Here is a 27001-nt window from a genome sequence, read left to right as displayed (position 1 = left end):
ATTCCACATTTAAGGCACAAAAGGTATAATGCGCACTATTAAGTCTTCACTATAGTGTCTGTTGGCAAAAATCCTTACTGTCTTTCTTACTCAATTTATTGTCCTGCTACACAGCAGCTGTGTTTATTCAGTGTGAAAACAAGATACCTGGCAGCAGTCATAAAATGATAAAATGGTTCTGCCTCAGAATGCTTTTTTCTGTCCTGTATGAGATAAGTCATCTTATCTTATGGGAGACTTATCTCTGTGGTACTTCCAGTGTTGAAAGGTGGCTGTGTGAGGGGGTTTAAGGTTGATCTAGCCCAGGCTTTACTCCCATGGCTTACGCGGGGCACACAATCTTGAGCAGGATTGGAGGTTGATGGTGACCTACTTCCAGACTGACATTTCCTGACCTGCTGCTGGACGTTCTGGTTGTATGTTAAGACTTAAGACTGTAAGTCGTGTATGCCTGAAAATGTGATATTATGTGAAAACACTAGACTCGGAGGTCCTTTTATAATAGTTTGGTGGATCCAGTCATGGTTGTGAATTTGCTCTCACTGTAGGCAAGATACGATGATCAGCATGTGGGTTTTATTTGATGAGCCTCTAACTCAATAATCTTGTCAGGTGCACCTATGATTCCAGCAGCCAGAGTCTTCTTCAAGTGTCTAAGGTTGGGTCAGTGCAGGAGAGGGCTTTTGGCCAATTACATTCAGAGCTTGGACGGATCACCTTGACTTGCACTTTTGTTTCACTAATTTGCATAGGCCACTGTGCCCCCCTTCCTTCACACATGTTAATGGAATTAACATTGTCACAGATTACAAGATTACTACACTATGTTTTAAATTATACAAAATAATGCTGTTAAATTTAACAAAATCTGTGGTTCTTTCCACAGGCTCGAAATATACAGACAGGAGAGCTTGCCGCTGTCAAAATAATCAAACTGGAACCAGGTGAGTTGTCACTTTCCTGCAATGAATTTAAATTTAGAATTTAAACTAATACGTCTTGTGGTTGCTGTGGACACTGGCTGAGTCATTCCACAAAATGTTACTGAAATGCACAGTTTGCTAAAGGGGTCAAATTGCCTGTTTGAGTGCAACTTCACAGAATGGAGAGAAAGGGGTAGAAAAACAGAACTAATTGTGAATGATTTTAGCATAATTCAGTTTGATTTAAGCGATGCTAACGCTGTAAAAACATCTGGAAGAGCAATCTCTCTGCTTTGCTTTATAGGACTTTTAATTATATTGCAGTGATTCAGTTGTGTCCCCAATGGCTTTAAGGAGTAGATCATTTAAGTCATTTTCATTTCTCAGGTTTCAAGACTTAATGAAATTAGCTAGAGTGTCTGTAAGTTGAACAGAACAACGTGGAAGCACAGAATCAGATTTTAGTTTAGGCTGTACAGTAAAGTAACACCTGTTAAACTGTAATGTAGAGAGGTAATATTTGCTATATAGTGAGCAACAAACCAGACATGTTGTTTTGCTTTGCAGAGCAGGTTGGCTTGCTAATGTTAAGTAGAATAAGCGTGTTATCTTAGTGTTAGGGTAATAGTTTTTCCCTATGGGAAAAATGAAGCATATGTATTATTTGACAAAATAAACTGGCCAGCTTTCTAGCTTGTGGGAAAGTAGTGTGAACATACAGGCTTACAAAGGATAATAATTTTTTATGTTTATAGTTAACTATCTGGCTAGCTGGCAAAATAGTGTTCACTGTATAGCCAGTAAATATCTACAATTTACATGTATGCCATACAGCCCAGGATAGAAAATTGTAAAAAGGGAAAGCTTTGGTTGTTGTCTTCTGTAGTGGTTTAAGCCAGAGGACATCATGTTACTATGGGTCTTATATGTTATTGACTTGGATTGGAGATGCTTGTTCAAAGTAATTGCCTAATTCAATTAAAGATTAAGAAAACAGTGAAGAGCCGAAGGCAATGGTCAATACTAACAGCTATCCATGTGGTGTTAAATGAATTTTTGAAAGTGTTAAAAATGAAAGACTTTTTAAGGAGGGAAAACCTGTATTTTTTTCTTGTTGCATTGGTTTTCACACACGGTACAAATTCTTGATGCTTAGTTGCACAGGAACTGTTTATATTCTATATAAACTAAAATTGCCAGGGATTGGAGAATATGCTCTGTTGGTCCACATTCCTAGTGCTTTATTACAAGCAAAGTTCCCTTCTGCACACCTCTTTTGTCTTCATACTGAAGACAAAAGATGATTGTCCAGTTATTGTACTTCCAAGAGAATTTACTTTTGACTGTGTTGTTCCTTATTTTATTTGTGTGTCATGGAATTTTGTTCTTGTAAAGCAGACAAATTACTGTCTCTTCAGTTAAGTCCTGTTCCAGAGAGTGGAGTTTGTCTTTCATCTTCCCTCAGATGCACACGCTCAAATTGTGATTTACGGGCCATTTTCATGTGCTTAGGGATATTCAAATCATTTGTCCATGTCAGACCTTGCAAGTGTAGTTATTACCCATATATACCCTGCAGTCATGATAATGATTGTGGGTAAAAACAGCACCATAATTCTCAGTCATTATTGGCACCAACGATGCTCTTCCATAAATCTGCCCCTAAATGTCTGTTATATTATAATTAATCAGTAACCACAGGCTTGATCAAAGGTTGAAAGTTTGTGTAACATACTTTTGTGGCAGTTATAATTCCACCCTGTAGTATTTTAAATAAAAATAAATTAACTATGGCATTAAGGCATTAAAAATATGGGGAACAATGACTTGGGGTATTCCTGTTAAACCCATTGCAGAACTGGTGAATGGTGTGTTTTTTCCACAATAAATATCATCTTAACCAGCAATGCCCTAAATATGCTGTGTCAGTTCAATAGAAGGGTCTCCACATGGGACAGGTGAATCTCTCAGCCACATTCGTTCATGTGTCGTGAGGAATGTTCACCCTTTCAGTCAATACTGACAGCATCTAATTCAAGCAGCAATCTGCTGTGAGAAGACGCAGCGTACTGAGATGCGTGCTCAGACATGAGGTGTGCTCAGACATGTTCTAGCGTACCTATTTAAGATGTTAACATTCCTCAAATTAAGTAGGTAGTTAATAGCATTAGGAAAGCCCTTACTAATTTGCCAGTAATAATGCCAATACTTTTGCGGCAAACAGATTTCATATCAGTTTCATATTCAAATATGTGTATAAATGTTGTGTGTTGAGTGTTGTTTGAAAGCAACAAAGCTGACAATATACATTTACATTTTCTGTGTCTTCGGCAATAATTTTTGTTTCACTTTTGGTTATTAATAAACTGTTTATTAAACTGAATTACACAGTTCTTATTCAGTATATTGACAGGTCATTTCTTCGGCCTCACACTATGCTTTGTAAATACACTTGCCTTGTCAAGCAATTTGCACTTTAAAAGTGTGTTGTCTAAATGTACCCTGTTCAGCTCAGAGTGACTGCAAAAGCAGCGTTGATATATTTGAATGGCAGTAGGTATGTTTTAGGAGTCCTCTGCAATTATTGGTTGCAAATGAGGTGTGATTATTGTAGGGGAAGGAGAAGAATTCATTCCAGATTTAAACTACCCCAGGGGCATGTGTTTGCTAAAGCTTGACTCGCCCTTACCAAACACCTTTGTTGTGTTTGTGAGTTGTTGTTTGTGGCGTTCACTGTCTAAAAGTATGATTTTTAATTGAATTTTGGGGTCTAAGAGGATACAATACAGGGTTACTGTATGGGCTACTGAGTGGAGTGATGTATGGGAGAGAGCAGGACCCTTGGCAGGCTGTTCACTCTGTGACCCAGTGACAGAGTTATGCGGTCCAGATTAGTGGAATTAACCGAGAGCTTTGTGCCTTTAGCAGATCAGACAACGCAGGGGCTGATTAAGTGTCACTGAAGAAGATTTTCTGTTGTTTTTTTCTGCTTTCAACATAATGTATCAGTTTCCTTTTCAGGTGTGCAGGTCAGGTGCAGTCTGGTCTGGTTTGAAGGATTTGGCTGCAGCACACCACAGAATGGTCCGCAGCCTTTTCAGATCAACTCATTTTACTGCAGCTGGGGTTTTGGTGCCACAGATTTAGGCGGTCTGTGAATATTTCCCAATAGTGCGGTTTAAAGCGCTTATGTTTATCATGTTGACAGATGACCGAGAAATCCCTGCTTCTTGATCTCCCATCCAGATTTGTTATCAGGAATCCTAAGACAGGATGTAATACAATGAAAAGCAGGGATTAGAGACTCTCACTCTGGATCACGTACCTCGGGTCTGAAGTTGCACCGGTGAATCCTCATGTCTAGACTGTACAGTTGCCATGCAAACAGGGCACGGATATTGTGAAATACTGACATTGAAGAAGCATTTAGTTCAACTGGCAGCATGCAAGACATGCAGAGGCATTTGATTTAGATTGTAGGTGGCGTGTGGATTCTGATGTGTGCGTTCAGTGGGTTTGACTTGACTCACTGCTGCAGCTCCCGACATTCCATTTTTGCTTTTTGTGCCCTTTGTCAAAACTTTAATCTTTAAGACAATATTTTTGATACCTGCTGAAACTATGAGGGATAGTATAGGCCTGTATAGGCCTGTGCCCAGCTAGAGTGAAATGTGTTTTGAAAGGGTGAGATGAATATGACACATGAGCACACAGATGAGGGACGTGCAGGGAGTGGAGAGGGCCTCAGCGTTGACACTCCGTTACGGCGTTTCCCTTTGCGTGCGTGATGCGTTTTTGTTGCTGGAAGAAGTGAGTGCTGCAGCTTACTGTCAACATTGCGTGGCGTATGTGTATGTGTTAGGATGCATGAAACCGAGACGTCTTAATTCGCCTGTAAAACAAACCGAAGGTAATGCTTTTACTCTTTGCCGTCATGGCACAGAGCAAGCAGCCTTCTGTGGTCTTAAGATTTGGTTTTTACTGCATACCAATGCAGTCTCATTGCAGCCATCTCTTCTGCTTGGTTCTAATTTATCCACAGCAAGTTATTACAGAAATATCAAAGGTATTTTTCCACAAAACTTGTGCAAGAGAGTTTTTAGGCCATGCAGAAGCAGTTCCCCTCCCCTTGCGCAAATACCATGACTACAGAGTGCGAGACGTGTTGATTCAAAGAGGAAGTGGCTAAGCTTTGAGGCTTCTTCTTTTCATGAGAAAATTGTACATGGTCTATTTTATTTTTGGCATTTCTGTACAATAATTTGTGATTAATTTTGGTGCTGTTTTACATGCCATATGCAGTGTAGCTGAGCTAGGGGTTATTAACCCCATTATAATAAATATTGCATTGTGGTTTATGGTAGGAAGGTAAACACAACAGGATACTGGCATTTCCTCATTCTCAAACACGGAAATCTTTCATATGTGCTGCTAGTGGCAGCCAGTTTGTCATCTTGAGGTATTGTTAATGAACTGAAAAAAAGAAACATTAGTTATAAAATAAAGATGACTCACCTTGCAGGAAGTGACCACCTACTTTAGCGTGTAGTAAATCATATGTTTAAAAGCTGTCTCCTTTTATCCTGAGGGATTTAGCAGGCCTTGGGTGGCTCGCGGGAGGGAGACAGAAAACTAAGTAGATTTGCCTGAAGTTAAATCGAGCTTCTTCAGGTGACTGTAAAGGACCTATTTTTAGCAATTCATTAATGTCCATTACTCTCCAGTAATGGACAAGGCAAAACTGAGAGTGAAATGGATGAAAGTTTCCCATCTGCCTAAATACGCAAGTGAAATGCTGAAACTCGTTGTGGGTAATGCGTTTTGCAGAACCTGTGAATTCTGAGAAAAGTAGCAACCGCACATCCACCATGAATTACAATGTCTGATTATTTTACCAAACAACAGATAAATGTCTTGCAGAAAGGTGCGAGTAGGGGTGTTTACATCATGATAAACCTAATCATGATGTAAGCAAATTCTTGAGGCATTTTTTTCCTTATGCACACCTTTCTTTGCAAGGAATTGACGTTGTTGTTTGTGATTCTCCGTTGACATTTCTGTTGGTGCACAGCTCTGCGTACGCAGCCCGGCGGGTCACGCATGACTCCAGTAATCCGGGCGATTCTTGTCATTGTCAATCTGCGCGCTGATCAGGCTAATTGTGTGGAAAACGAGATGATGCTGCACAGTCCATTCAGAGGATGTCACCGCTCAGCTGGCAGCGGCACAGAGGCCCGTGAGTCAGGCCCCGCGAGCCGATCCACCGAGCTGCGAACTGCGCCGGCACTCCCGCGGAATATCGCATTACTCCTCCGCTCTGCGCCTCCCGTCAGGCCTGCCCATTTGCCCTTTCCAAAATAAACCTGTTACCTCATGCCCCGCGGCCCGTGCCGCCAGCTCGAAACTGCTAGGCCAGTCTCTGATGGGGCGTTCAACCCTGCGCGTCTGCTCTTCAGGGAATTCTCATCGAGCAACAGGAGCCTCTGGTCTAAAGTTGTAACGTAAAGAAAATAAGTAAGACTACAATGGGCGTTTGTTGTAAATGTTTATAGTGAGTTGGTCCACGCAGTGTCCACAGAAATCTCAGTAAGAACAAAAGAGGAGACAATGCAGTCATTGTGCAGGTGCTGTCGAGGAAAGCCCACGCTTCAGCACTGAGCTGCGGAGTGGTGCAACACTGGATCGTCTATTTCCAGAGACACTACGTTTATTGGGAAGAACTCTGGTCAGGAAGGAGTGTCGGGATGCTCTGACCATTCCCCCTGGTTGTGAAGTGAAGAAGGCTGTCATTATACTGTTTTGCAGTGGATTTAAAATGTCATTTTATGAATGATTGCAAATGAAATGTTTTTTTTTTTTTGCAAATGGAGCATGTGGAAAATCAGACTGTCAGAGAGAGGCAATAGTAGATGCAGTGTATGTCTGAATACCTGTTTCAGCCTCTGGTTAAAATAAGTTATTAGATTCAGTAGCACTTTACCCATTCCCTACCTTAACATAAGCTTGTCCCAATGTCTCAGAATGAATCTAATATGAACTATTTTTCAGTGAAAAAGTAATTGTGAATAAATTATTTTAATCGGGCCCGTTTACTGTTGCTGTTATTTGCTCTTCCACTACTGGATTCATGCAGGATGATGCCAGCTGTCTGCTGTAACCATGGAAATGGTACTGATGAAGGACTGAATCACACTACGCTTTTAGGACACAACTGCCCTCAACCCCTAACTCAGTGCTTAGATAAGTGGTGTGTGCAGGCCTTGGTACACAAGTGCAGTGTAAGACATCATACAGTAGGATTTACAACATAGCTAACAGAAAAGCTGCACCATACAGTAAAGGTAGACCGTTCTTCCTTTCTGTTGTGAGCAAATGACGCTGAGAGCCAGGAAGTGTCACACATGTGCATAGGGAAAAGAAGTACATGGCTCATAATACTGTGATGGAGAGTCTGGGGATTGATTTCTCATTTCAGAGTCTACACATATTCCTTGCTCTGTTTTATAGGTTCTACAAAATCAAACAACACTTTCACAGGACTGTAGGTATTATCACTGCATCCTCACAGACACAATCAGTATTGGTTTAGCTGTTGTAGCTCCTGGACTATGTCCTATTGAGAGATGGACAGGAGGCATAGTAGCACATTTTGTCTGTACAGTGATTGTGTCCATTTAGTCCTAGGCAGCTGTTTGTGGGCAGACCCTGTTGCTTACAACCATACATGACACCACAGCGAGGAGATAGAGGGCAAAAAGAAGATTCTGCAGGGAAGTCTGGCACCCACAATTATAATAAAAGATAAAGAATTAGAACAGCTGGCAAAATTACAGGTGTGTGCTAGGTTTAATGTCATACAAATCTGTGAGAAACACCTGTGTCTTGGTAAATATTTCTACAAGGAATGCTACATAAAATAGAAAAGAGCAGACACTAACGTCTGAGCTAGGTCCAACCTCTGTCCTGCAAACACAACTGTTTATACCACAGGCATAACAAAGCGTATTAGCAGAACGTCCGCGCGTGTTATGCTTGGACGCAGTTTTAAGGAGCGCTGTGATCTTGTGTCCAGGGCTCAGCTCTTCCACCTGGCCTGCGCTGTGTCAGGTCTAACAGGTCTTCTGTTATGACTGCTGCAGAAATTGTCTTAGGCTGCTGGAATTGGCTGCTCCCCAGGCAGGGGTAAAACCAAGGAGCAGGGCTGCACAGTAACTGGGTTTCAGTCCAAGGTACACAGTGTGCGAGTGGGGAGTTTCTTCGGTCTGAAATCCTAATGGAATGTAGGCAGCGCATAATATAAAACTACCTTATTTAGTTAAACCCACAAGCAATGGGAAGTCCCAAACAGCCTCATTAACAACATTTATCAGAATACATCTTTAATGACTCGGGTTTTGATGTGTTTCTCTGCAATATTTTCATTCTTTGTCCTTTCAGGGGGGAAAAAAAAACATAAAAACCTAAGCTTATTGTTTATGCTTTCCTTGCATATATTGAGATATTCACTCTCCTCTCAGAGAAGTACTAAAAAGTAGTGCGCTGGCAGAATAATGCCAGCAAACCAGGCCAGGTCCTGATTGATCTCGCTCTTAGACTAATGGGTTCCAGGGCAGAGCCTTGCTGTTGAATTGGTAGCAGATGGCCCTGCATATTTTTGCCTTTTATTGCCTACTGTGGAGATGTATTGAGCACACACTATGTGAATGAATGGCCTTATGGTGAGCAAAGTGATATACTGCTGGCCCACATTCAGTACGTACTCAGCCATTCCTCTTTTGATGACTTGAATCTTTTTCAGTAAACTGAATGTTGAAGTATCCCTCTTCCCTTGACCATTGCAGTGCATGGCGGCGGTTTGTTCAGTGGTTTTAGTTTGGCAAAGTAAAAGGAAAGAGTTACTGTTCTCTCAAAATTACCAGTGTACAGCATACTTTAAGTTCCTTCCCTAGTACTAGGAATAATCACTTTAAGAGTTCTGCCTGACACTTTTCCCTGGAATGACACAGCATTAGTCAAGCTATAATTGTGTTAATTATACATGTGGAGAGCATGGGTGAAAGCAAAGTTAATTTTTTTGTCACTAATAGCCATCTACACAAGATTTGTTCTGAACAGTGCTGGAAAATAACTTGCTCATTGTCATATTTATGCCACAGTTACTGTTGTTTTTGAATGACACCGAAAATATGTGTTTCTTTTGAAATGGGATTGAAGTGTATGAGGTAAGCAGCTGTACGGAGCAGGGGAACTCGAGTTGAAATTTATCCCGTTTTCTGTGGTGTGAAACAACTCATACATATGCAAATTGTGTTTTCTTTGTGTTTGTTCTAGATTTTTCAAAAGCAACTAGGCACAGCTTTGCTTAAAACTAGGCTCTGGGGTAATATCCCTTTAGTGTCTCTAGCCTATATCTGACTGTGCGTGCATCGTCTATGACCCAGTGAAACGTGATGGTTTGGGAAGCGCTATCACCTTACAATCTGTCTGTTCTTTCTTGCAGGGGATGACTTTTCCATCATCCAGCAGGAAATCTTCATGGTTAAGGAATGCACACACCAAAACATTGTGGCTTACTTCGGGAGCTACCTGTGGTAAGAGCCAATTCCGACCCCACGGGGGACAGTTCAAGTCAGAGGTGGAGAGAGAGACAGGAAGCAGAGAAGTCTGATATAGAACAGCGGCATCAAATAAAAAATGGCTCCCACACTGGGCTTATTTATCATATTTATCTGCATAGTCCCTAGCGGTGGTCGTTATGCAGTCCCCTTCACTCTGGGATGAATGTTCATATATTCTCTAGAGTGATGGTAAACGTAGGTAGTCTAATGTTTATAGCCCGTTATGCTGGTGTTTACCTGGAGCAGAGCATTGTGGTAAACCATGAAACAGGATTTTCTTTTGTAATTTGATCGAAAGTAAGTTTGAAGGTCGGAGTAACATTTGTCATTAAAAATGATTGTGTGATTAGTTAACAAGACTTTATTTTCTTTTAAGCAAGAAAATGTTTTCCTAGAAAATTAGATCATCTAGACAAAACTGCCAGGGCACTCCTCCCTTTCACCTTCAACTGGTTTTACTGGATGGAGTGTGTGATCTGTTACGTATATACTACAGAGAGATGGTGACTCACAGTAGACAGTGTGGGGCAATGGCTTCACATTCCGTCCTTAGGCAAGCTACCAAATAGTCATCCAATCACATGACCTCTCACATTAGCCGTGTTTAACTATACAAAATTGTGATACAGTGGTACAGTGTTTCTGAGTTTGAGTTTTGCTGTTACACCGTTTCTGGTTTTGATGTGTAAATATTTTAAAAGAGCAAATATTTGATGTGTCTTCAACACATTGTGTTCTGTGAGGCCTGGTAATGTTGGGTCATTAGGTTCATGGATGCTTTATTATAGGAGGGGCTGCATACATAGTTCTCTCTGCTGTCTCTCTGCTTACATTTTTCATTACTTATAACTGGTTGGGAATTAAACTGCTCTCCCATAGTTGTGCTGGTCAGCCAATAGGCTGAATATTTATGCATATTTAAGCTCAATCAGCTGTACGTCACATATTTTAAGTGCAATCTGCCTGTATACATGCCACCATAAACCATATTCAAAGTAATTGCACCATGTGGCAGTTACTTAAGCATAACCGTATGGAAATACACTAGCCACATTTTTTACATGTCTGTATTGCTTTTGTAGTGTGAGTTTACTTTTTCTCCATTGCTGTAAATGATGAAAAATATTGATTTTCATTACCATACACATTATTATTTTGGTACTTGTATGTGCTGTTTCATAGTTTGTGTGAGGTGTTCATCTGTGAGTTAATTATTTTCTTTTATGTTCTCCTTATATCATTCAGTCCTGTCTGGGTCTGTGAAATACTGAAGTTACTGGCATGTTGGCACTCCCACCTGCTTAGTGTACTTAAACATTTGGCTTGTGACAGCATTCTGGAGACAGGCCCTAGACCTTGCAAGTAATATAATGGGGTAAATAAGGTCACTTGTTCCCATGTGTAATTGTTCTTCTCTGTCCTCATGCCAGCCGAGAGAAGTTATGGATCTGCATGGAGTACTGCGGTGGGGGATCCCTTCAGGACATTTACCATGGTAACAGCCCCTTTTTTCAGCTAAGTAAGCTGCCAGGTTGACCCTGCTGCAGAGGGATGTTTCCAATTCTTGCGTAATATATGCAGAATGTTGCAAGTCTTAAACTGCCTTTGTTTCTCTGGGGTTTATCATCAGCATGCTCTTGCCATCTACTTCCTGACTTGTTAATTAGACAAATGCTTTTGCCTTAGACACAATGTATATTCATAACGTATTTGTTTTTCTTCTGTAGTGACTGGCCCTCTTTCAGAGCTCCAGATTGCTTATGTCTGCCGGGAAACCTTGCAGGTATTACAAAGAACATCTTGTTTCTGAAGTTAAGAAACTTTAAAAAATGGACAGGTTTTACAATGTGTGAATTTGCCTGGTGATTCATTTTATGTCTCCATCGCACCTTCAGGGCCTGGGATATCTGCACAGCAAGGGCAAAATGCACCGTGACATCAAGGTACCACAGACAGCTTTCCCTTTTTCTCTTGCTTTAAGCAGTGCACACAAGCAGCAGATAACTTACAATTGGTGGCAATCTTGATCACATGACTAAGGACAACATGGGTCTGTGCTTGCTGTTCTCATATCAGTTTCATTTGTTTTTGCTGGTAAACTGAACATAATGAATTAAAGGACATTGCTTTTGAGCCATTCTTCATTTCAGGTTAGAGAGGTTTTAAGTTCACCCACAGATGAAAAAGGCTTTGAATGTCTGAACATGGGTATTTGTGACTGGTGCCATTTAAGGTTTTGCATTCTGACCTTGTAGTTGTTCAGAGCAAACATTCCTTTCTTTGGTTGTGTTCGTTTATCACATAGTGTGGTGTTGGTCTGCGCTGGCCTATATCTGCGGCCCTGTACACAGAGAGCACTTCCTGTTTCCCTTGGCTGCAGGATGCGCGCAATCAGACCTGTCACTCCGCACCCCCACAGCCCAAAAAACTGAACCTCCTTTAGTCTGAATATACGACTGCCTTAAGATGCCTTTATACTAATTCACGTGTGGTCATCTTAGTGGACGTATCCCTCGATGCTTCAGTGGAAAGTTTTTCGACGGGCACATATATTTAAGAAGATAAAAAGTCATACAGATTGATACATCCCCACCCTGGCTCAGGCTCAGAGGTGTGAAATTCTTTTTTGTGTTTGTGGTCGCCCCTGCAGGGTGCCAATATCCTGCTAACAGACAATGGGGATGTGAAGCTAGGTGAGTTGTTGAACCGTCAGTGTGAAGTAAGTGGATACTCAGCTTTTTTGTATTAGTGTAAGAAACAAGATCCGAAAAGGTTTGTTGTCTTTTCTTTCCAGCTGATTTCGGTGTTGCAGCCAAAATAACAGCCACCATTGCCAAGAGGAAGTCCTTTATTGGAACTCCTTACTGGTGAGGGTTTTTTTTTTGGAGGGGGTGGGGGGCAGCTTTTGATAATTTATGTGTGGTGTGTCATGCTCTTGGAGACACTTACCCCCAACAGGAAGTATACATATGAAATTTTGGAAAGATTACTAAGTGAGAGATTTTCTGTAAAATAATCTAATAGGAAATGAAGGGCATCATAGACATTTACAGAGTACACTGGGCCTTTTAAGGTGTTTTTGGAATGATTTTACCAAAAGTGTGTGTTTAATTTTTTATTTTAATATCTTTACATGTAGATTTCTGCCAGCAGATTGAAACTTTAATATGGAGACTCTTTCAATTTAGTTTAACTGTAACAGTGGATATCTTACGAAACATGATAATAGGGAGATGCTCTGTCTGGAATATACTGCTCACCTGGCATACTTACCAGAGGAATTTGTATAAATCACATATTACCCATGTAGACATGGCTAATCACTGACGTGTGTGTGTTTGTGTGTGTGTGTGTGTGTGCGCGCGCGCGCGCGCGCATGCAGGATGGCTCCTGAGGTGGCAGCAGTGGAGAAGAATGGAGGCTACAACCAGCTGTGTGACATCTGGGCAGTGGGTATTACTTCCATCGAGCTGGCAGAGCTGCAGCCCCCCATGTTTGACCTGCACCCTATGAGGTACCCGCCACCACTTTCAGACTGCCTCGTAATTTCGCTCCAGGGGGACTTCCTGTTCAGGCCTGTTTAGGTTTTTCATTCACTTCCTGTTTTCTGAGCTGTTACATGCTCTCTTCTGTGTTATCCTTTGATCTCTCCCCCTAAAGAGGCTAAATTGTATAATTAACATTAACACAGTAATTTGAAGTTTTATGGTTTCTGCTGTGAAGTGAGCCGTGATGATATCCACAAGATGATAGCTAAATTGGTCAGATAATCAATTTCTTATCTAAAATGTAATTTCTTTCAGGGCCTTGTTTTTGATGTCAAAGAGCAGTTTCCAGCCTCCCAAGCTAAAAGATAAAACAAAATGGTGAGTGTATGAATATTTTTCCGAACAGGCATTGGAGCACATCATGAGCTTTTATTTAAAAGGCTGACAGAGGATTCAGAGAGGGTGTTGGAATCTGAGGGCACAGTTTTGGTTTTGCGCGCTGAGCACATTGGGCGTACCAGGAATGGGTGGGTTCGGGATGGCCCCGGGGGGGGGGTTCTGCTGGGTATGAACAGGGCAGCTGCGAGTGGTGCTAAATCAGCTGTGTCACGCTGGAGCCCGGGCATCCTGCAGAGCACTAAATCGGGCTGGGCGGCTTTTTTAACCACCGATGGGACCTCATCTCCACTCGTGACTGATGTGGGCTTGGCAGGGGTGGCGCAGGGTTCTGCTGCCACCACACCAGGCATTTGTTGGACGTGATCCATTCAGTGACAATAGGCTTGTGTCCCTTACAGGTCCACGGCCTTCCATAACTTTGTCAAAGTGTCTCTGACCAAGAACCCGAAGAAGAGACCTACAGCAGAGAAGCTCCTCATGGTAACCAGGCCTGAATTCTTCACACATACCGGGTCTTTTTAGACTGTAGGTCTGGAAGTGGGCGGGGGAAGAATTGCGGGGAAGGGGAAGGGAGGGGGAGGGTGCTGTGGTTCTCGGAAGAAGGAGCCGGGTGGTCTTGTTGGCAACATTAATGCTAAAGGCAAAACAAAACTGGCCATGAAACAACTTATTTTAGTGTAATGCTGAATTTTAGCCAGCTGTAAAGTGCGGCCACCTATTTTAACAGAGTGCGGAGGTGGTTACTCTAAAAAGGTAATTTCCCCTAATCCTGTTAAATGAAGAAAATGTAATACTTGCTTATGGACTTTCCTATACCCTTTGGTTGTGCTTGGTAACCCTTTTAAACTGAGGTCTGCCCTGCCCAGTGCTGATACCAGCTCCCACAATACCTGCCTCTCACAAGCATATCATATTCTTGAACCAGACATTTTTAGTACAGACCAGTCGCATGCCTCATGAAACATTTCTCTGAGAAAATTGACTCAAGACTAATGATGCTTAAATTATTAACTCTGTGGTAAAATTAGGCTTTCTATATCAGGGCATATCGTGAACTTCCTTGTGAATTCTGTGCTCTGACTTGGAGGGCATTTGTTTCAGTTCTGTTGCCACCCAAATCTGCACCCTTAGACACTGTAGAATGGCTGTAGGCTTGATAAATATGAAAGATCAGGGGTACCTGTGCTCATCAGTCCACAGACTGACCTCCTTCTCCTGCTCTCTTTATGAAAGCATGTGTTTGTGGCCCAGACTGGGCTGAACAGAAGACTTGCTGTGGAGCTCCTGGACAAGATGAACAACCCAGATAACCATCCCCACTTCAGTGAAGTGGATGATGACGATCTTGAGGTACCTCAAGTGTTTTTTTTTTTTTAAGTTGTTTCTCTGTTTTGTTTGTCTTGCTCCGCACCTTCCCATGTTCTGTCAGCCTGGATTCACATATACGCTACAGCGGTTTGTTAGCATTCCATCAGCCAGCATCAGCCAAACTCCCGTCTTTACGTCAAAGGAATGAGCCCTTCGCCTTCTCTCCGCTCCAAGGCTCTGCATCAGGCTGGAAGTGAGGAAGCCTGAGATGCTGTTGCAAGGCCTCATTTTCGTCCCCGTGCCTTCGCTTCGCCTCAGATGAATTAATGAGGCGCTGTCCTTTGTGCTTTGTTGCTCCCTGCCAGTGGCTGGTGTCAGTGTGTGAGATCTCAACTGTGTGCCGGTGCATGAGAAAGTGATGGTACCAGCGACCTTAAAGAGGCGCATTGTCTTTCTTCACCGCTATACGACGAGCAGCACTGTGTGGGCAGCAGTGGAAATTGCCCCAGGTTTACCCAGATGCTTACAGAGAAATAATCTTTGCATATTATGAGTTTGGGCATTGTCAGTTGTCATTATTTTGTACCATACATTATACTACCAGTCAAAAATTTGGACACACCTGATTAAGATAATGGGAAACTTGCATTCAAAGGCATTTTGATCTAAAGACTTAGGCTTAAAGGCTTGAAATTTGTTTCTTAGACAAATATAAATCGTGAAGTTGATGCCTATGTATGAATTTCTTTCCAAAAAAATGTAGTAATTTTTTTTTCTGCCTGTTTTGAAGAATCTACAATATAAGATGATTTTGATTTGTTTATAACACTTTCTTGGTCGCTACACAATTCCATTTGTGTTGTTTCATAGTTTTGATGTCTACTATTATTCTAAATCATGGAAAATGGTAAAAATAAGGAAGTGCGTGTCCAGGCTTTTTATTGGTACTGTATATCTGTCGTATTGTAGATGCCACATGTGTGTGCATGACTTGTACAGTCATACACGTCAAAGTAACGCAGAGGACGTGATGAATATGGTTTATTGGGGTCTTCCCTGCAAGGTGGACACTGTCATATATTATCTAACTTATGTGAAAGAATTGACTACACAGTTTCAGTATAAACTTTTAGTTTATTTTAAATCTGATCTTTGGTATCAAGAAATATACTGAGCAGTATTAATAAAAACACTAGAAATGATTTTGGCTCAGTTTGGAACAGGATTCAGATTGATTTATTACTTGGGCATAAAAAATGAACCGCAGATAATGTTGGGGCGCATTAGAGTTCTAACCCATTATGTTAATTAATCATGGTATAATTAGATCAAAGGAGACTAAAAACCAAGTTGGGTCCTGTTTCTTCGGTGAACGAGTACAGTACCTAATGTGTCCTCAGTTTGCTATCAGCTATGCTTACATGTGGAATTGATTTTACAAAAGCTTTTATTTCTCTCTGGGAAATCATTGTCCACTCGACAATAGATGCATACGGCTCAGCCAGTATTCCTGACAGCACACAGAGACACTGGTCCAGGCTAACCCACAAGCGGTCTTATGGGTTTGTAGAATAAGAATAATAAGAATAAGAAATACTTTATTAATCCCGAAGGAAATTTGAGAAGGTGAATAGGGTGGCTAAACTCATTATTCTGTACTAGGAATGTCTGACAGATGGAGGCAGTGTTTTTTTCACACACACTAAGATGCAGTGTGTGGTGTGGGAATGTTGTCTCTATAGTCTTCCACAGTCAAGAAAGCAATTAGTGAACACTAACAGTGGTGTCCATCTATTTTATATTTGCACGCTATGCTGTCACATGTCCACAGAGGTTCACTTGCACAAAGTAGCGTGGATGGTAGTACTTCGCATGTTTGCAGTATACTCTCCGTCTGCTGTAATGCTGGAACAGACTGAACAGCGATTTGTCACTGCACTTTGCATATTTCCAGTTTCTGATGGAATGTCTTTATGTCCAGGCAAATGTATTGCCCTGTTCCAGTTATTCAGAACTAAGCCAATCGGTACAGTAGGTTCTTGTTTCTTTATGTTGAAGATTGTTGGTTGATCGATTGTTTTGAAAGGAAGTGAATTAAATTATTTTTACTGATAATTTCTGATTGCATATAGTCTACTTATACAGAAATATTGGAGCCAGTATCATTTGTTGCATTGTTAATACTTTAATACATATATGGGTAAGCGTGTGCATCTTAATTGCATTCTAATACGTTGTAATGGGTGTTTGCATTTTTTGTCGTTTTTGGCCATTGTTATCCAACAAAATAAACATAGAGTATTCTTTAATTTTCTTTCCTCCTTTATGGATTTGTTAGGGTTTCCCTTTCATTTGCACGTAAAGTCCATTAAGATGGTCCAGCTAAAATGAGTCAGTTTAAGCCGTCCAGCTTGTTTTGTTCAATTTAGAATATGGTATCTTTAGCTTACAACCATGCGATGATGTGGTATGCGTGCGATATGTGTAAAACGAATCCTTTTGTGCACGGCTGAAGTAGTGTTGTTTGTTTTTGTGCAGCATTTTGTGGTGAGGATAGTGTAGCTGATCAGATGTGTGACTCATTCTGTCTGCAGCCCCTCTCTGCGGTGAGGCATACCATCCGCTCCACCAACAAGAACTGCAGAGCAGAGAGGACGCGCTCTGAGATCAACTGTGAGTACCACCCCTCGACATGGCACAGGCCTCAAAGGTCAGCCGGTTCTTCAGTGGCTCGCAAACCCTGAACGCACCAGTCTACCGCTCGCTCTTGAAATCATCCGTTGTTGCGACTTGCTACACCAAATCATCCTAGCGATCCAGCAGAACTGGCAAAGTTTCGGAGCCCATATTTTGAGCTGGTAAAAAGGAAAGGTAGATATTGGGCTCCGGAATGGCTGAGTTGGCAGGGCGCTCATCTTGAGTGGAGGCTGAGCCCTGTGGGCCAAATTCGATCTCACCCATTTCATCCAGCCCACAGTTGCACAGTACATTTGGGGTGAGTGGGTCAGCCATGGTTTCCACCTTGTTTCACCACACATACGCAGCACGCAGTTCATCACACACCCGCAAGTGCCTCAGATGATGTCAGCAGGGTAGCACATATCTTTCATTGGTCCCCAACTTAGCTGTGGTGCACTGTGTGAACAGTGGTGCAAAAAATAGGGGTTTGCTGTGTGCGAGCGTACTGGAGGATTGCATTTATCTCACTTCAGTGCTCCTGCACAACTGAGGTTGTCATAGTGAGATGAGCCTAATATATAATTGGCAATTCCAAAACACGATTGCCTAAAGGAGAAAAACATAACAAGTAATAGACAGGGACTGAGTGAGTTATGAAAGGGCTGATTGCAGTCTGGGCTTGTACACATGTCAACATCTTTTACCTTTAAAGACAGCTTGCGCTAAGTTGTCACGGTGCCGTATTTTTCTCATTGGTCACAGTCTTTTTCATTAGTTGTGACAAATTGAATAATCTTTGAAAGATCTCCTGCCACCAGTCAGCCAGCCCATGTACAATTGGTATTGCATGAACAAATTTAATTTGATTTTAACTGATTAATCAAGCTGAGTAGTGAGAGTAGGTGTGTGCCAGGTAGACTCACTCAAAGTGAACATCCTATCAGGACTGTTTGTTTAATGTCTTTGACACGGTGAAGCCGAAAGTGGGCCGAATCCAGGAAGTCTACTGCACAGAGGAAAGGGAGGAGACGGCCCATTGGCAGTGTGGCAAGATAAAGCACTTTCACAAACATAGTGTCACACTTTGTGAAAAGTAGATGAAAGCGAATAGCAGGAAGTTATGTGCAGAATGCATTTAATGAGTGATGAATAATAAAATTTTGTGGTGCTCTCTTTCAAGATATTGTCAGTGTGAGCTATATTCTGTTATCTCTGGTTGAGCTGTTCTCACAGCCATTCAGCACGTTAATGTTTTGCCTCAAGGAAGGTGCTTCGTTTTATGTTGTACCTGATTGGGGGGTTAGGTAGTCTTACGTCACTGAAGTGCAGATATTGTGACAATTAACCACTGATCTTGAGAAAAATATCCTCCCATTCACACTTGGTCTAGGGTCAGTTTTAATGGTCAAGTGAAAAACTGTGGTCAGTTCTAGTTTACATGTTGTCATATCCAAGTGTGAAAGTTGCATGATTTAGAATCATAATTAAGTAGATGTCCATGATCTGTTCCATTTAATTCCAGTGATGTTTTTGTATATCTTTGCTTTTTAGTCATATATCACAGATACAGGCGCTTTGTACTATATCAAATAATTTATAAGCAATTCATTTAATAACTGAAAAAGAAGAATGTTATAGAAATGAAGCCCGGTTGTAGTATTAGCGACCAGACTAAATATTGTGTTTTAAATATTTTTTATTCCTTATGGAAATCGTATTGTCCTTAAGATGTGCAAACGTTCCTCTGTTCTGAGGCAATAAATATTGTGCTCCAATTCTGTGAAATTATAAAGGACAAAGAGTAGATAAACACATTGCATCACTGCAAATTGTCATGGCTGTCTTATATATCAAGTAACGTACTTCTTTTAGTAGGGGTTTGGAATGGAGATGTGTTGAAATTAAATTGCAGTTGTGTAATCCTTCATTTTAATTTGATGCATTCATGACAACATCATCCGTTTGGAACTAAATAGAAGAAAAAGATTTTTATGAGGAACCGCATTGCCTCCAGATTTGTCCGTGATTATGGAAGATCTGAAAAGCAAAGCAATGTAATGAAATCACTTTCCATATTTCAGATCAGTAGCTGTGTGAATGCAGTTCAGTGAGACACACTACCTTTCAGATCTTCACCACCTTCACCTTTTTTCCTTAAATATCCCTGTATCTCAGACCTCCCAGTTCTCATTTCAGCCCTGGGCTTTGTGGAATTCTTTTCTTGTGTTACTGGAACTTAAGATGACTGTTCAAGTTATATTTATATAATAGTTATAGTTATATATATATATATGCATTTGTTGCTGCAGTTGCTGGACTGCTACACCTCTGAAGAATAATCTGGTTCATTTCCCATATGCATAGCTGGTTAGGCACAAATGACTGCTATTAAACCAACACTTGCTCAATAAATGTATAGGCAGATGGCCTTTTTCAAAATAATTTGCATTGGCTATTGTTAGCTCTGCTGCCAGTAGATGGAGTAGAGATTATATGACAGTTTTTCTCAACAGTTATCTGACAATAACTGGAAAGGTTATGAAGCAGTTTGGTTGAGCTGCTTGCCTTTTGTATCAGGAAGGAATTCACACATTTTAGGCCTGCTGCAGCAGCTGCCGTGGCTGCCAGAAGTATGTCCTGTCTGGTTCAGTCTAGTTCATTTTTTGTCACCTCTGTCCCTCTCTGAGGTGACATTCTGCTGTTCTTGTGCAGACTGCTCAGCACAGCATCCTTTAACACTGCTGATGTCAAGTCATGCCCTGTTTCCTTTTGTCAAACAGAGAAGACAGCTGGCTAACACTGCACAGATCCAACGCTTTCATCTGCTTTGGATTTTTCACTGTCAAGACAGAAGTGTCTGTATTGGTTAATTTTGTCTTGATTTAATATGAAGGAGGTTAAAAGGGTTTGTAAAGCTACATTAACGAAATATGTAAGCCTGTGAGGTCTACAGTGCAAAGGTTCCCATCTACAAATCAACATGTTTGCACTGTACTGGCCAGGTTCCTTATTAAGAGCAAAAGAAAGATCACAAAGGCTGTGTTTACAGAAATGAGCTCATGGTTTCAGGTCATAAAGGTGAGCGTACAGTCGTCTTTCTCCTGGTGAGGCCTGAAGGTGTGCTAAAGAGTGGAGACTGCACTGGTTTCACTCAGTACGAGTCAGTTTCCTGGCTTGGCATAAACGCCTCCACTGCACTCTAGCTGGGTCAGATTTAGGATGTTGCGTTGAGGAGCAGAGCTAACATTAGGGACGTCCTCGAGTGTCATCGGAGGCTTCCAAACAGTGTATAACCATTGCCAAGGAGCAAATGTTATATTGTAACATTATTTTTCACCCTAGATATCATGAAAAAAACGGCATTAAAAAGTCCACTCTTCCTCAGGCACTTTGTAGAAGGAAGTGTTTGTGGTCCCGGCAACCCTGTGGTTTTTCTCCTGCTCCTGTGAGGTTCTAGCATCCTCTAGTGTCAGAGGAGTGACATAGCAGTATGACGCTGATATATTTTTTTTGCTTCTTTCGTCCTCACAGTTGATAAGGTGCAGTTTGAACCTCCGCTCCGGAAGGAAACTGAAGCTCATTCTGAAATGGTAATAGTACATTCTTTCTCTGTCTAAGCAACTGAAATTTTAGTTATGACTGCACAGTTTTATTTTGTCCATATAGTGTTCCATAATTAATTTTTAGAGTTTTTTTTCCTCATTGGGAAATGTAAATGTTGAACATATAACAAGCGCACTCTCAAAGGAGATGTGAGTAGTGTTGTTATTATTATTATCGTATTTAAGTACACTCTACTGATGATTCTTGTTCAGTACTTGTGCGTGGTGCATGTTGGCAGTGACAGTGGGCTATCTTTGAAGGGAAGCAGTGACTCCATATCTGCCTCTGCTTTCCAGGACGTGACCAAAGAGAATGACTTCCCCTCCCCGTGGAGCCCTTTCTCTGAGGGAGGAATCAGTACAAAGTAAGTCATGGAAACCATCGACATGGAAATCCAGCCCGTTCTCATTAATAGTCTTCCTGCTGGGCCTCGTGTACCACTGGAAAAATCTGTAGCCCAGGGAACACACAAGTGCAGGGAGAGGCTCTGTGGTCTGCCAGCTTCTGCTTCCTGCCTCTGGGTCTCTCCTGCTCTTGGCAGAATGCTCGAAAAGTTTGTTGTGTTGCTAACTCACATCAGTAGTGCAAGCACACATCTGGTGGGGCTTTTTACTAGCTAGTCAAAACGTGTGAATTTCGTTTCGCACACCAGAACTAACCCGTTCCATTCACCTGTACTTCGGAGCTGCCTTGTATCTGGTGCCCCCTCCCCTGTCTAATTCGGAATGCTGATTGTTGTAGCATTCGCTGTGGAGGAAAGTTATCTCGTTGTTCTTTGATCGAGGTCCGCCTCCTGCATCCTCTTCTTCTGCTCCTTGTTCTACCCGTTTTCTTCATCGTCTTCTCCTCTTTTTTTCTCACTCCTCCACTGTCCTCCCCAAAGGAGCCTTCTCAAAAGCGTTGAGGAGGAGTTGTTCCAACGGTAACACTCTGTGTCCTCTGGCTGCCATCCACTCCATCCCCACTAATGGCCGTGTGGTGGTAGAGAGGCTGTGCTCGTGCAGTAATGTGTGCTGTGCTCCAGTGAATAATCATTGCACCCTCCCATGTGACATGTGATGTGACCAGTGACTGTCAGTGAAGCTTGTTTGCTTATTTACATGGCCAGACGGTAACTCGGACTGACTCAGTCGGACTGACCCCCTTTTTTGGCAAGCGTTTTTCCCCGTCTGGCGGCTCCTGCATGCTTAAATATGGCCCTCAGAGTTTAACAAAGAGTCCCGGCGCAGGGCATCGCCACAGCGCAGCTCTCGCTACGCAGCAGGTTTTCTCTGGGTTTCTGGGCACCACGAATAGGCCCATGGTGATTGACAGCTGCAAGTCCATGTGTAATTCAAAAGACTTCATAAGCAATAGTGAGGCACAAAATGTACGGTTTTACACTGAGCAAGAAACAGATAAGCCAAGAACTTTTCACTTCTGGAGAGAGAGTTGTTTTCTTCTCTTTTTACTGGGAACAGTGTGCTCATTTGCTCCTTTACTGGCATGACAAACTGCTTTCATTTATATTAAGGAAATAAGCAAACCAGTCCATCTCATGTAGCTAGATATACCATTGAACATTTTGTATTTTGTGTGTTCAGTCATCTTGGATGTGCTTGTTATTTCCCCATGCAAGCCACTTCATTTGCAAGACAATAAATACATAAACGTGGGAATGCTATCAAAATAATGATTATTACTTAATGCTTTCCTGACAAACTAGATGCTGACTACCTGATTTGACCTAAGGTATTGGAATTTAATTTGAAATTATCTGAATGTAAGAACCCTGGAGAGGCTGTGTACTTTTAAAAATGAGTTAACATTTCTTGGTAATGACGTTGTCAGCGATGTTCTCTAAATTAAACCAGCTGTGTCAGATGATTCATGGAACAGGTTTACTTCTTGTACCAAAGTGTTGACCCCATGACCACACAGCCATACCTAATTGTGCCCGTCTTCCCACCGACCCCCACACCACCATTCTCACGCCTACCATTCTCCCCCAGGGGACACATCGCGCATCTGGAGGATGCCTTTGAAGACGTGGAGCTGTAAGTAGAACCTGTAGTCAAAGGGCCCAATGAAATATGCTTCACTGCTCTGTTCTTGCCTGACTGTTATTTTCTGTTGCAGCAATACCCTGAAGCAAGGACTTCCTCCCCCACTACCTCCGAAGGTAAGGCCGGCAGTTCTGACCTCCGGGTGAATGCTTATTAAGGCTGGTTTTCTCTGTGGGAGCTAATGCTGGCTCTCTTTGACAGCCCCGGCTGAACAGCTGTTCGGACGAGATCGGCCTTAATGATGAGAGGTGTCTGACGGTGCGGCGCTTCCCAGGCTCTGAGAACGGGCCCGCCCCCGGGCAGCGCAGACAGAGCACGCCCGAGCAGGGCAGCAGGCCCGAGCACTCACCCCCCGACTTCCTGTCTGCCAGTGTGAGCAGCCCCGGCCTGCTCTCCCACTCTGCTGACCAGGGTAAGACCCCACTCACCTACTCTGTACACACATCTCCCACTCTGCTGACCAGGGTAAGAGCCCACTCACCTACTCTCCCCACACATCTCCCACTCTACTGATCCAAGTAAGACCCCACTCACCTACTCTCTACACACATCTCCCACTCTACTCACCAGGGTAAGACCCCACTCACCTACTCTACCCACACATTTCCCACTTCATTAACTAGACTAAGAGAGTATTCACCTTCACCCACAACATTTTAGTTTGTTTTAATTGTTTATAAAAATCAAAGTAGGAGAAGACGTCCCAGTACAAGTGAAGATATGGTAAAGACTGATGATTGTATCTTTTATATTGTGAAATCTTGTTCTAAAATGAGCTCTATTTTTTGATTTCATCTGCTGTGTACTTACTGTGCGTAACCCCTCATCTCCGCTCAGATCATGAGGACTCGGACAACAGTGTGAATGGGGACAGTGCCAAGCAGCCTCCAGCCCCACCCCAGAGAAAGGAGAGGAAGGAGTTCCCGGTGAGCCTCTCCTTCAGCCGGGGGTTACCGGGTTACTATGGCAAGCAGAGCTGGGTTACCATAGCAAGCACAGCCAAGTTACCATCGCAAGTGCAACCGGGCTACCTTAGCCAGCGCAGTTGAATGACTGTAGCGAGCATAAATGAGTTACCATAGCTGGTGGAGCTGGGTTGCTGTACGAAACGCAGTAGGTTTACTATAGTGATCACAGTTAATTTTACTGCAACAAGCATAGCTAGGTTTACCACAGAAAGCAGGGTTGGGTTACCACAGCAAGCACAGTTGGGTTACCATAACAAGTACATCTAGGTGTGCCATAGCAAGCACAGTCATATTTGCTATCATGATCATCGCAGACTATGTAACTGATCATACATTGTCAAAAAATGTAAAGATATTGGTTCTGCCTTCAGAAAAATACAAAAAGACCATTTAAAAAGTAGATATTTTCCATCCATTATGTATTTATCACGAAACTGATTGTATAAATAGGTCACTGAGTAATTCCTCAGTGAAACATGCAATTACATCTGGAACAAGAATATCCATGCTTTTATTTGAATGCCAGATTGACTTAAAATTGTTGTGGTCTCGGATGGTAAAATAGCTGTGGTTGTTTGAATGTAGAGTATGGACTGTTGTTTCCACACAGCTGAGGTTTGAACAGCATTTGACCTCAAAACCAGCACTCAAGCAATCTTGTGTGTTATGTGTCTCTTCCTGCAGAAGCCAGCAATCAATGGTCTGCCACCAACACCCAAAGTCTTGGTGAGTGCTGTCTGCATCCCTCACTCCTTCTTGTCTCGCCTAACATTCTTGGGGATTTGTGTGGATGCAAACAACATTTTTATACTTCGCTTGACCCCTGGAACATCAAAGATGTCTGCTCTTAGGAAATGCAGCGCCATCTTCCTGCGGACACAAAGTGGTTTGATGAGTAATATCCTACTCGCTTAATCCTGTGGCCGCAGTCAGGAACAGTGATGAGCTCACGCGCTGCGTGAGTCCTCCCATGCCTCTCTGACCTCACTGAACCCTATGTCATTACTTCAGATGGGGGCCTGTTTCTCAAAAGTGTTTGATGGCTGTCCCCTGAAGATCAACTGTGCCACATCATGGATCCACCCAGATACAAAAGGTAACCCCCCTGACTCTGGTGAGGAAAGCAGATGTATACTATGAATACGAGCAGATGCACACAGATGTAAGGAGGAGCAGGTCGCTCGTGAGAGCCGTATGCAGATGTGCATGTGTTTATGAACTCTCAGTGACAACTGACTGACAGAGCCAAATGCTGTTTGGACTTTCCAGACCAGTACCTCATTTTTGGGACTGAGGACGGGATTTACACCCTGAACCTGAACGAGCTGCATGAAGCCACAATGGAGCAGGTGAGTGTGATGAGATTTCTGGGATTTTCTGATTCACTGAAATTTAAGACAACCCAGGGGAAGTAGCTTTAATGGTATGAAAAATGAGGTTGTTCATAAAGGTAATACTAAAGTGGTAATGTTAAGCAACCTTTTGTAGTATGCATGGTTACGAATGTTGAGCAGTGGTTGTGGTTTCAGGTCTCAAAGTAAGAATGTTATTCTTGGTGAGGCTGATTCATTCTGTCTGAGGAGATTGGATGGAATGTACTTAATACTGGCTTAAAATAAAAAAGACATAAGTATGTTCAGTATGACCTCAAAAGCTCATGTGTTTCCGTATTCCCTTTCAGCTGTTTCCAAGGAGGTGTACTTGGCTCTATGTTATCAACAATAACCTAATGTCTTTATCAGGTATGTAGGTTTAGTTATCAATACTATCCACTCTATTAGATGCACAGTTAAGCCTGTTACAACTTTCTTTATTGTATGCACTGTTATACCTCATGCGACTTCCTTTATCTGTCTGTACCTGGGAGTAAAGCAATTACTTTTATCTATGTCTCATAAATAGCTGCATTTATAAGCTCTTACAAGCCCTGCTACTATAAATGGCCCTCTGTCTGGCGTGTAGTGAGCGGTAAATGCTAATTCTGTTTATGACCTGTAATTGTATGGCACAGTTACAAAGAATTATAGGCCATTAGTTATAGAACCTGACAGATACAGTAGTAATATAGAACAGTGAACATTTTTCAGCTTAACTTGTTTAAAACGAATATAGTCTAGCTGTGCTTTCATTAAAAAGTGTGACACACTAAGTTAATGCACCATTTAGTGGATGTAATTTCAGTGGTGTCCAGCAGGTGTACTATATCCCTAGTCAAGATTTTGGATTGGTTGCTTGTATATTCTGGAGAAAAAGTTGTTTGTCTTGTCTGCAGCGTTGTTATTGTGGATTACTGAGTGACAGTATGAATTTTTTCGCCTGGTTTCTGTGTTTGTTAGTGTAAGAAGAAATCATTGTGAAAATTGCTGCAGCGAAATAATATTTGTATACTGTATCATCTTTCATAATACACAATCATTTCTGTCAACTGCTTGAATGGAATGCCTGATTTCTCTTTTCTTTTGTGTGACTTGTGTCCCTCACGTCCTGATCTGGCTTGGCTTGATGTCCTGCTAACTGTCTTTTGCTTCAATAGAAGGTAAATGTGCTTTCCTTTTCCTCACGTCTGTCCATCATAATTGCTCCATCTTTCTTCAGCAGTCAACTGGAATTATGCCAGAACATCATTAATCCTCTAATTTCTAAACAATCACTTAAAAGGTCTTTGATCATATGACCTGCCACAAATTGCTTCAGTCCATGTAGAGTATAACCCATGAGACCTTCCTTAATAATGAAGTAACCTTTGAGCTTAGAAAAGTTTTTCCGACATTTATTATAAATATTTAGCAGTGTTTTCATAGTTTGAGTGGTAGGCCTAGAGTTTTGTCTTATTTGTGTGTGTTTAAAGACAATTCCTTGTCTCTTTCCTCATTTTTCTTTCTACATTGTTGCAATCTGATCTTGTCATTTTCAATGATTTGTTTATTAGAGCAAGAGTACTCACAGTACTTGGTTGTGGTGATTTCAGCC

General features: G+C 42.0%; 1 protein-coding gene across 5 annotated transcripts in view; it reads left to right on the top strand.

The window, feature by feature from the left end:
* map4k5 (mitogen-activated protein kinase kinase kinase kinase 5) overlaps window positions 1-27001 on the top strand; it is a 43538-nt gene that overhangs the window by 8078 nt on the left and 8459 nt on the right. For 3 of the 5 annotated variants that reach the window (XM_036541773.1, XM_036541772.1, XM_036541771.1), the window contains exons 3-25: window positions 887-944; window positions 9424-9514; window positions 10972-11036; window positions 11269-11324; window positions 11437-11484; window positions 12192-12234; window positions 12336-12408; window positions 12924-13055; window positions 13345-13407; window positions 13827-13908; window positions 14662-14778; window positions 17331-17409; window positions 20947-21005; window positions 21315-21382; window positions 23010-23054; window positions 23137-23179; window positions 23265-23475; window positions 23901-23989; window positions 24716-24757; window positions 25043-25127; window positions 25301-25380; window positions 25713-25773; window positions 26565-26567. In XM_036541773.1, the coding sequence (XP_036397666.1) occupies window positions 887-944; window positions 9424-9514; window positions 10972-11036; window positions 11269-11324; window positions 11437-11484; window positions 12192-12234; window positions 12336-12408; window positions 12924-13055; window positions 13345-13407; window positions 13827-13908; window positions 14662-14778; window positions 17331-17409; window positions 20947-21005; window positions 21315-21382; window positions 23010-23054; window positions 23137-23179; window positions 23265-23475; window positions 23901-23989; window positions 24716-24757; window positions 25043-25127; window positions 25301-25380; window positions 25713-25773; window positions 26565-26567 (1693 nt within the window). Of the gene's footprint in view, window positions 1-886; window positions 945-9423; window positions 9515-10971; window positions 11037-11268; window positions 11325-11436; window positions 11485-12191; window positions 12235-12335; window positions 12409-12923; window positions 13056-13344; window positions 13408-13826; window positions 13909-14661; window positions 14779-17330; window positions 17410-20946; window positions 21006-21314; window positions 21383-21901; window positions 21941-23009; window positions 23055-23136; window positions 23180-23264; window positions 23476-23900; window positions 23990-24715; window positions 24758-25042; window positions 25128-25300; window positions 25381-25712; window positions 25774-26564; window positions 26568-27001 lie in introns of all 5 variants that reach the window. The other 2 variants (XM_036541775.1, XM_036541774.1) reach the window with 2 other exon arrangements.

Source organism: Megalops cyprinoides, chromosome 12, assembly GCF_013368585.1.
Source record: "Megalops cyprinoides isolate fMegCyp1 chromosome 12, fMegCyp1.pri, whole genome shotgun sequence".
In the NCBI taxonomy this organism is placed as follows: Eukaryota; Metazoa; Chordata; class Actinopteri; order Elopiformes; family Megalopidae; genus Megalops; species Megalops cyprinoides.
Note: the sequence above shows the minus strand (reverse complement) of the source record. Positions and strands in the feature narration are given on the sequence as shown.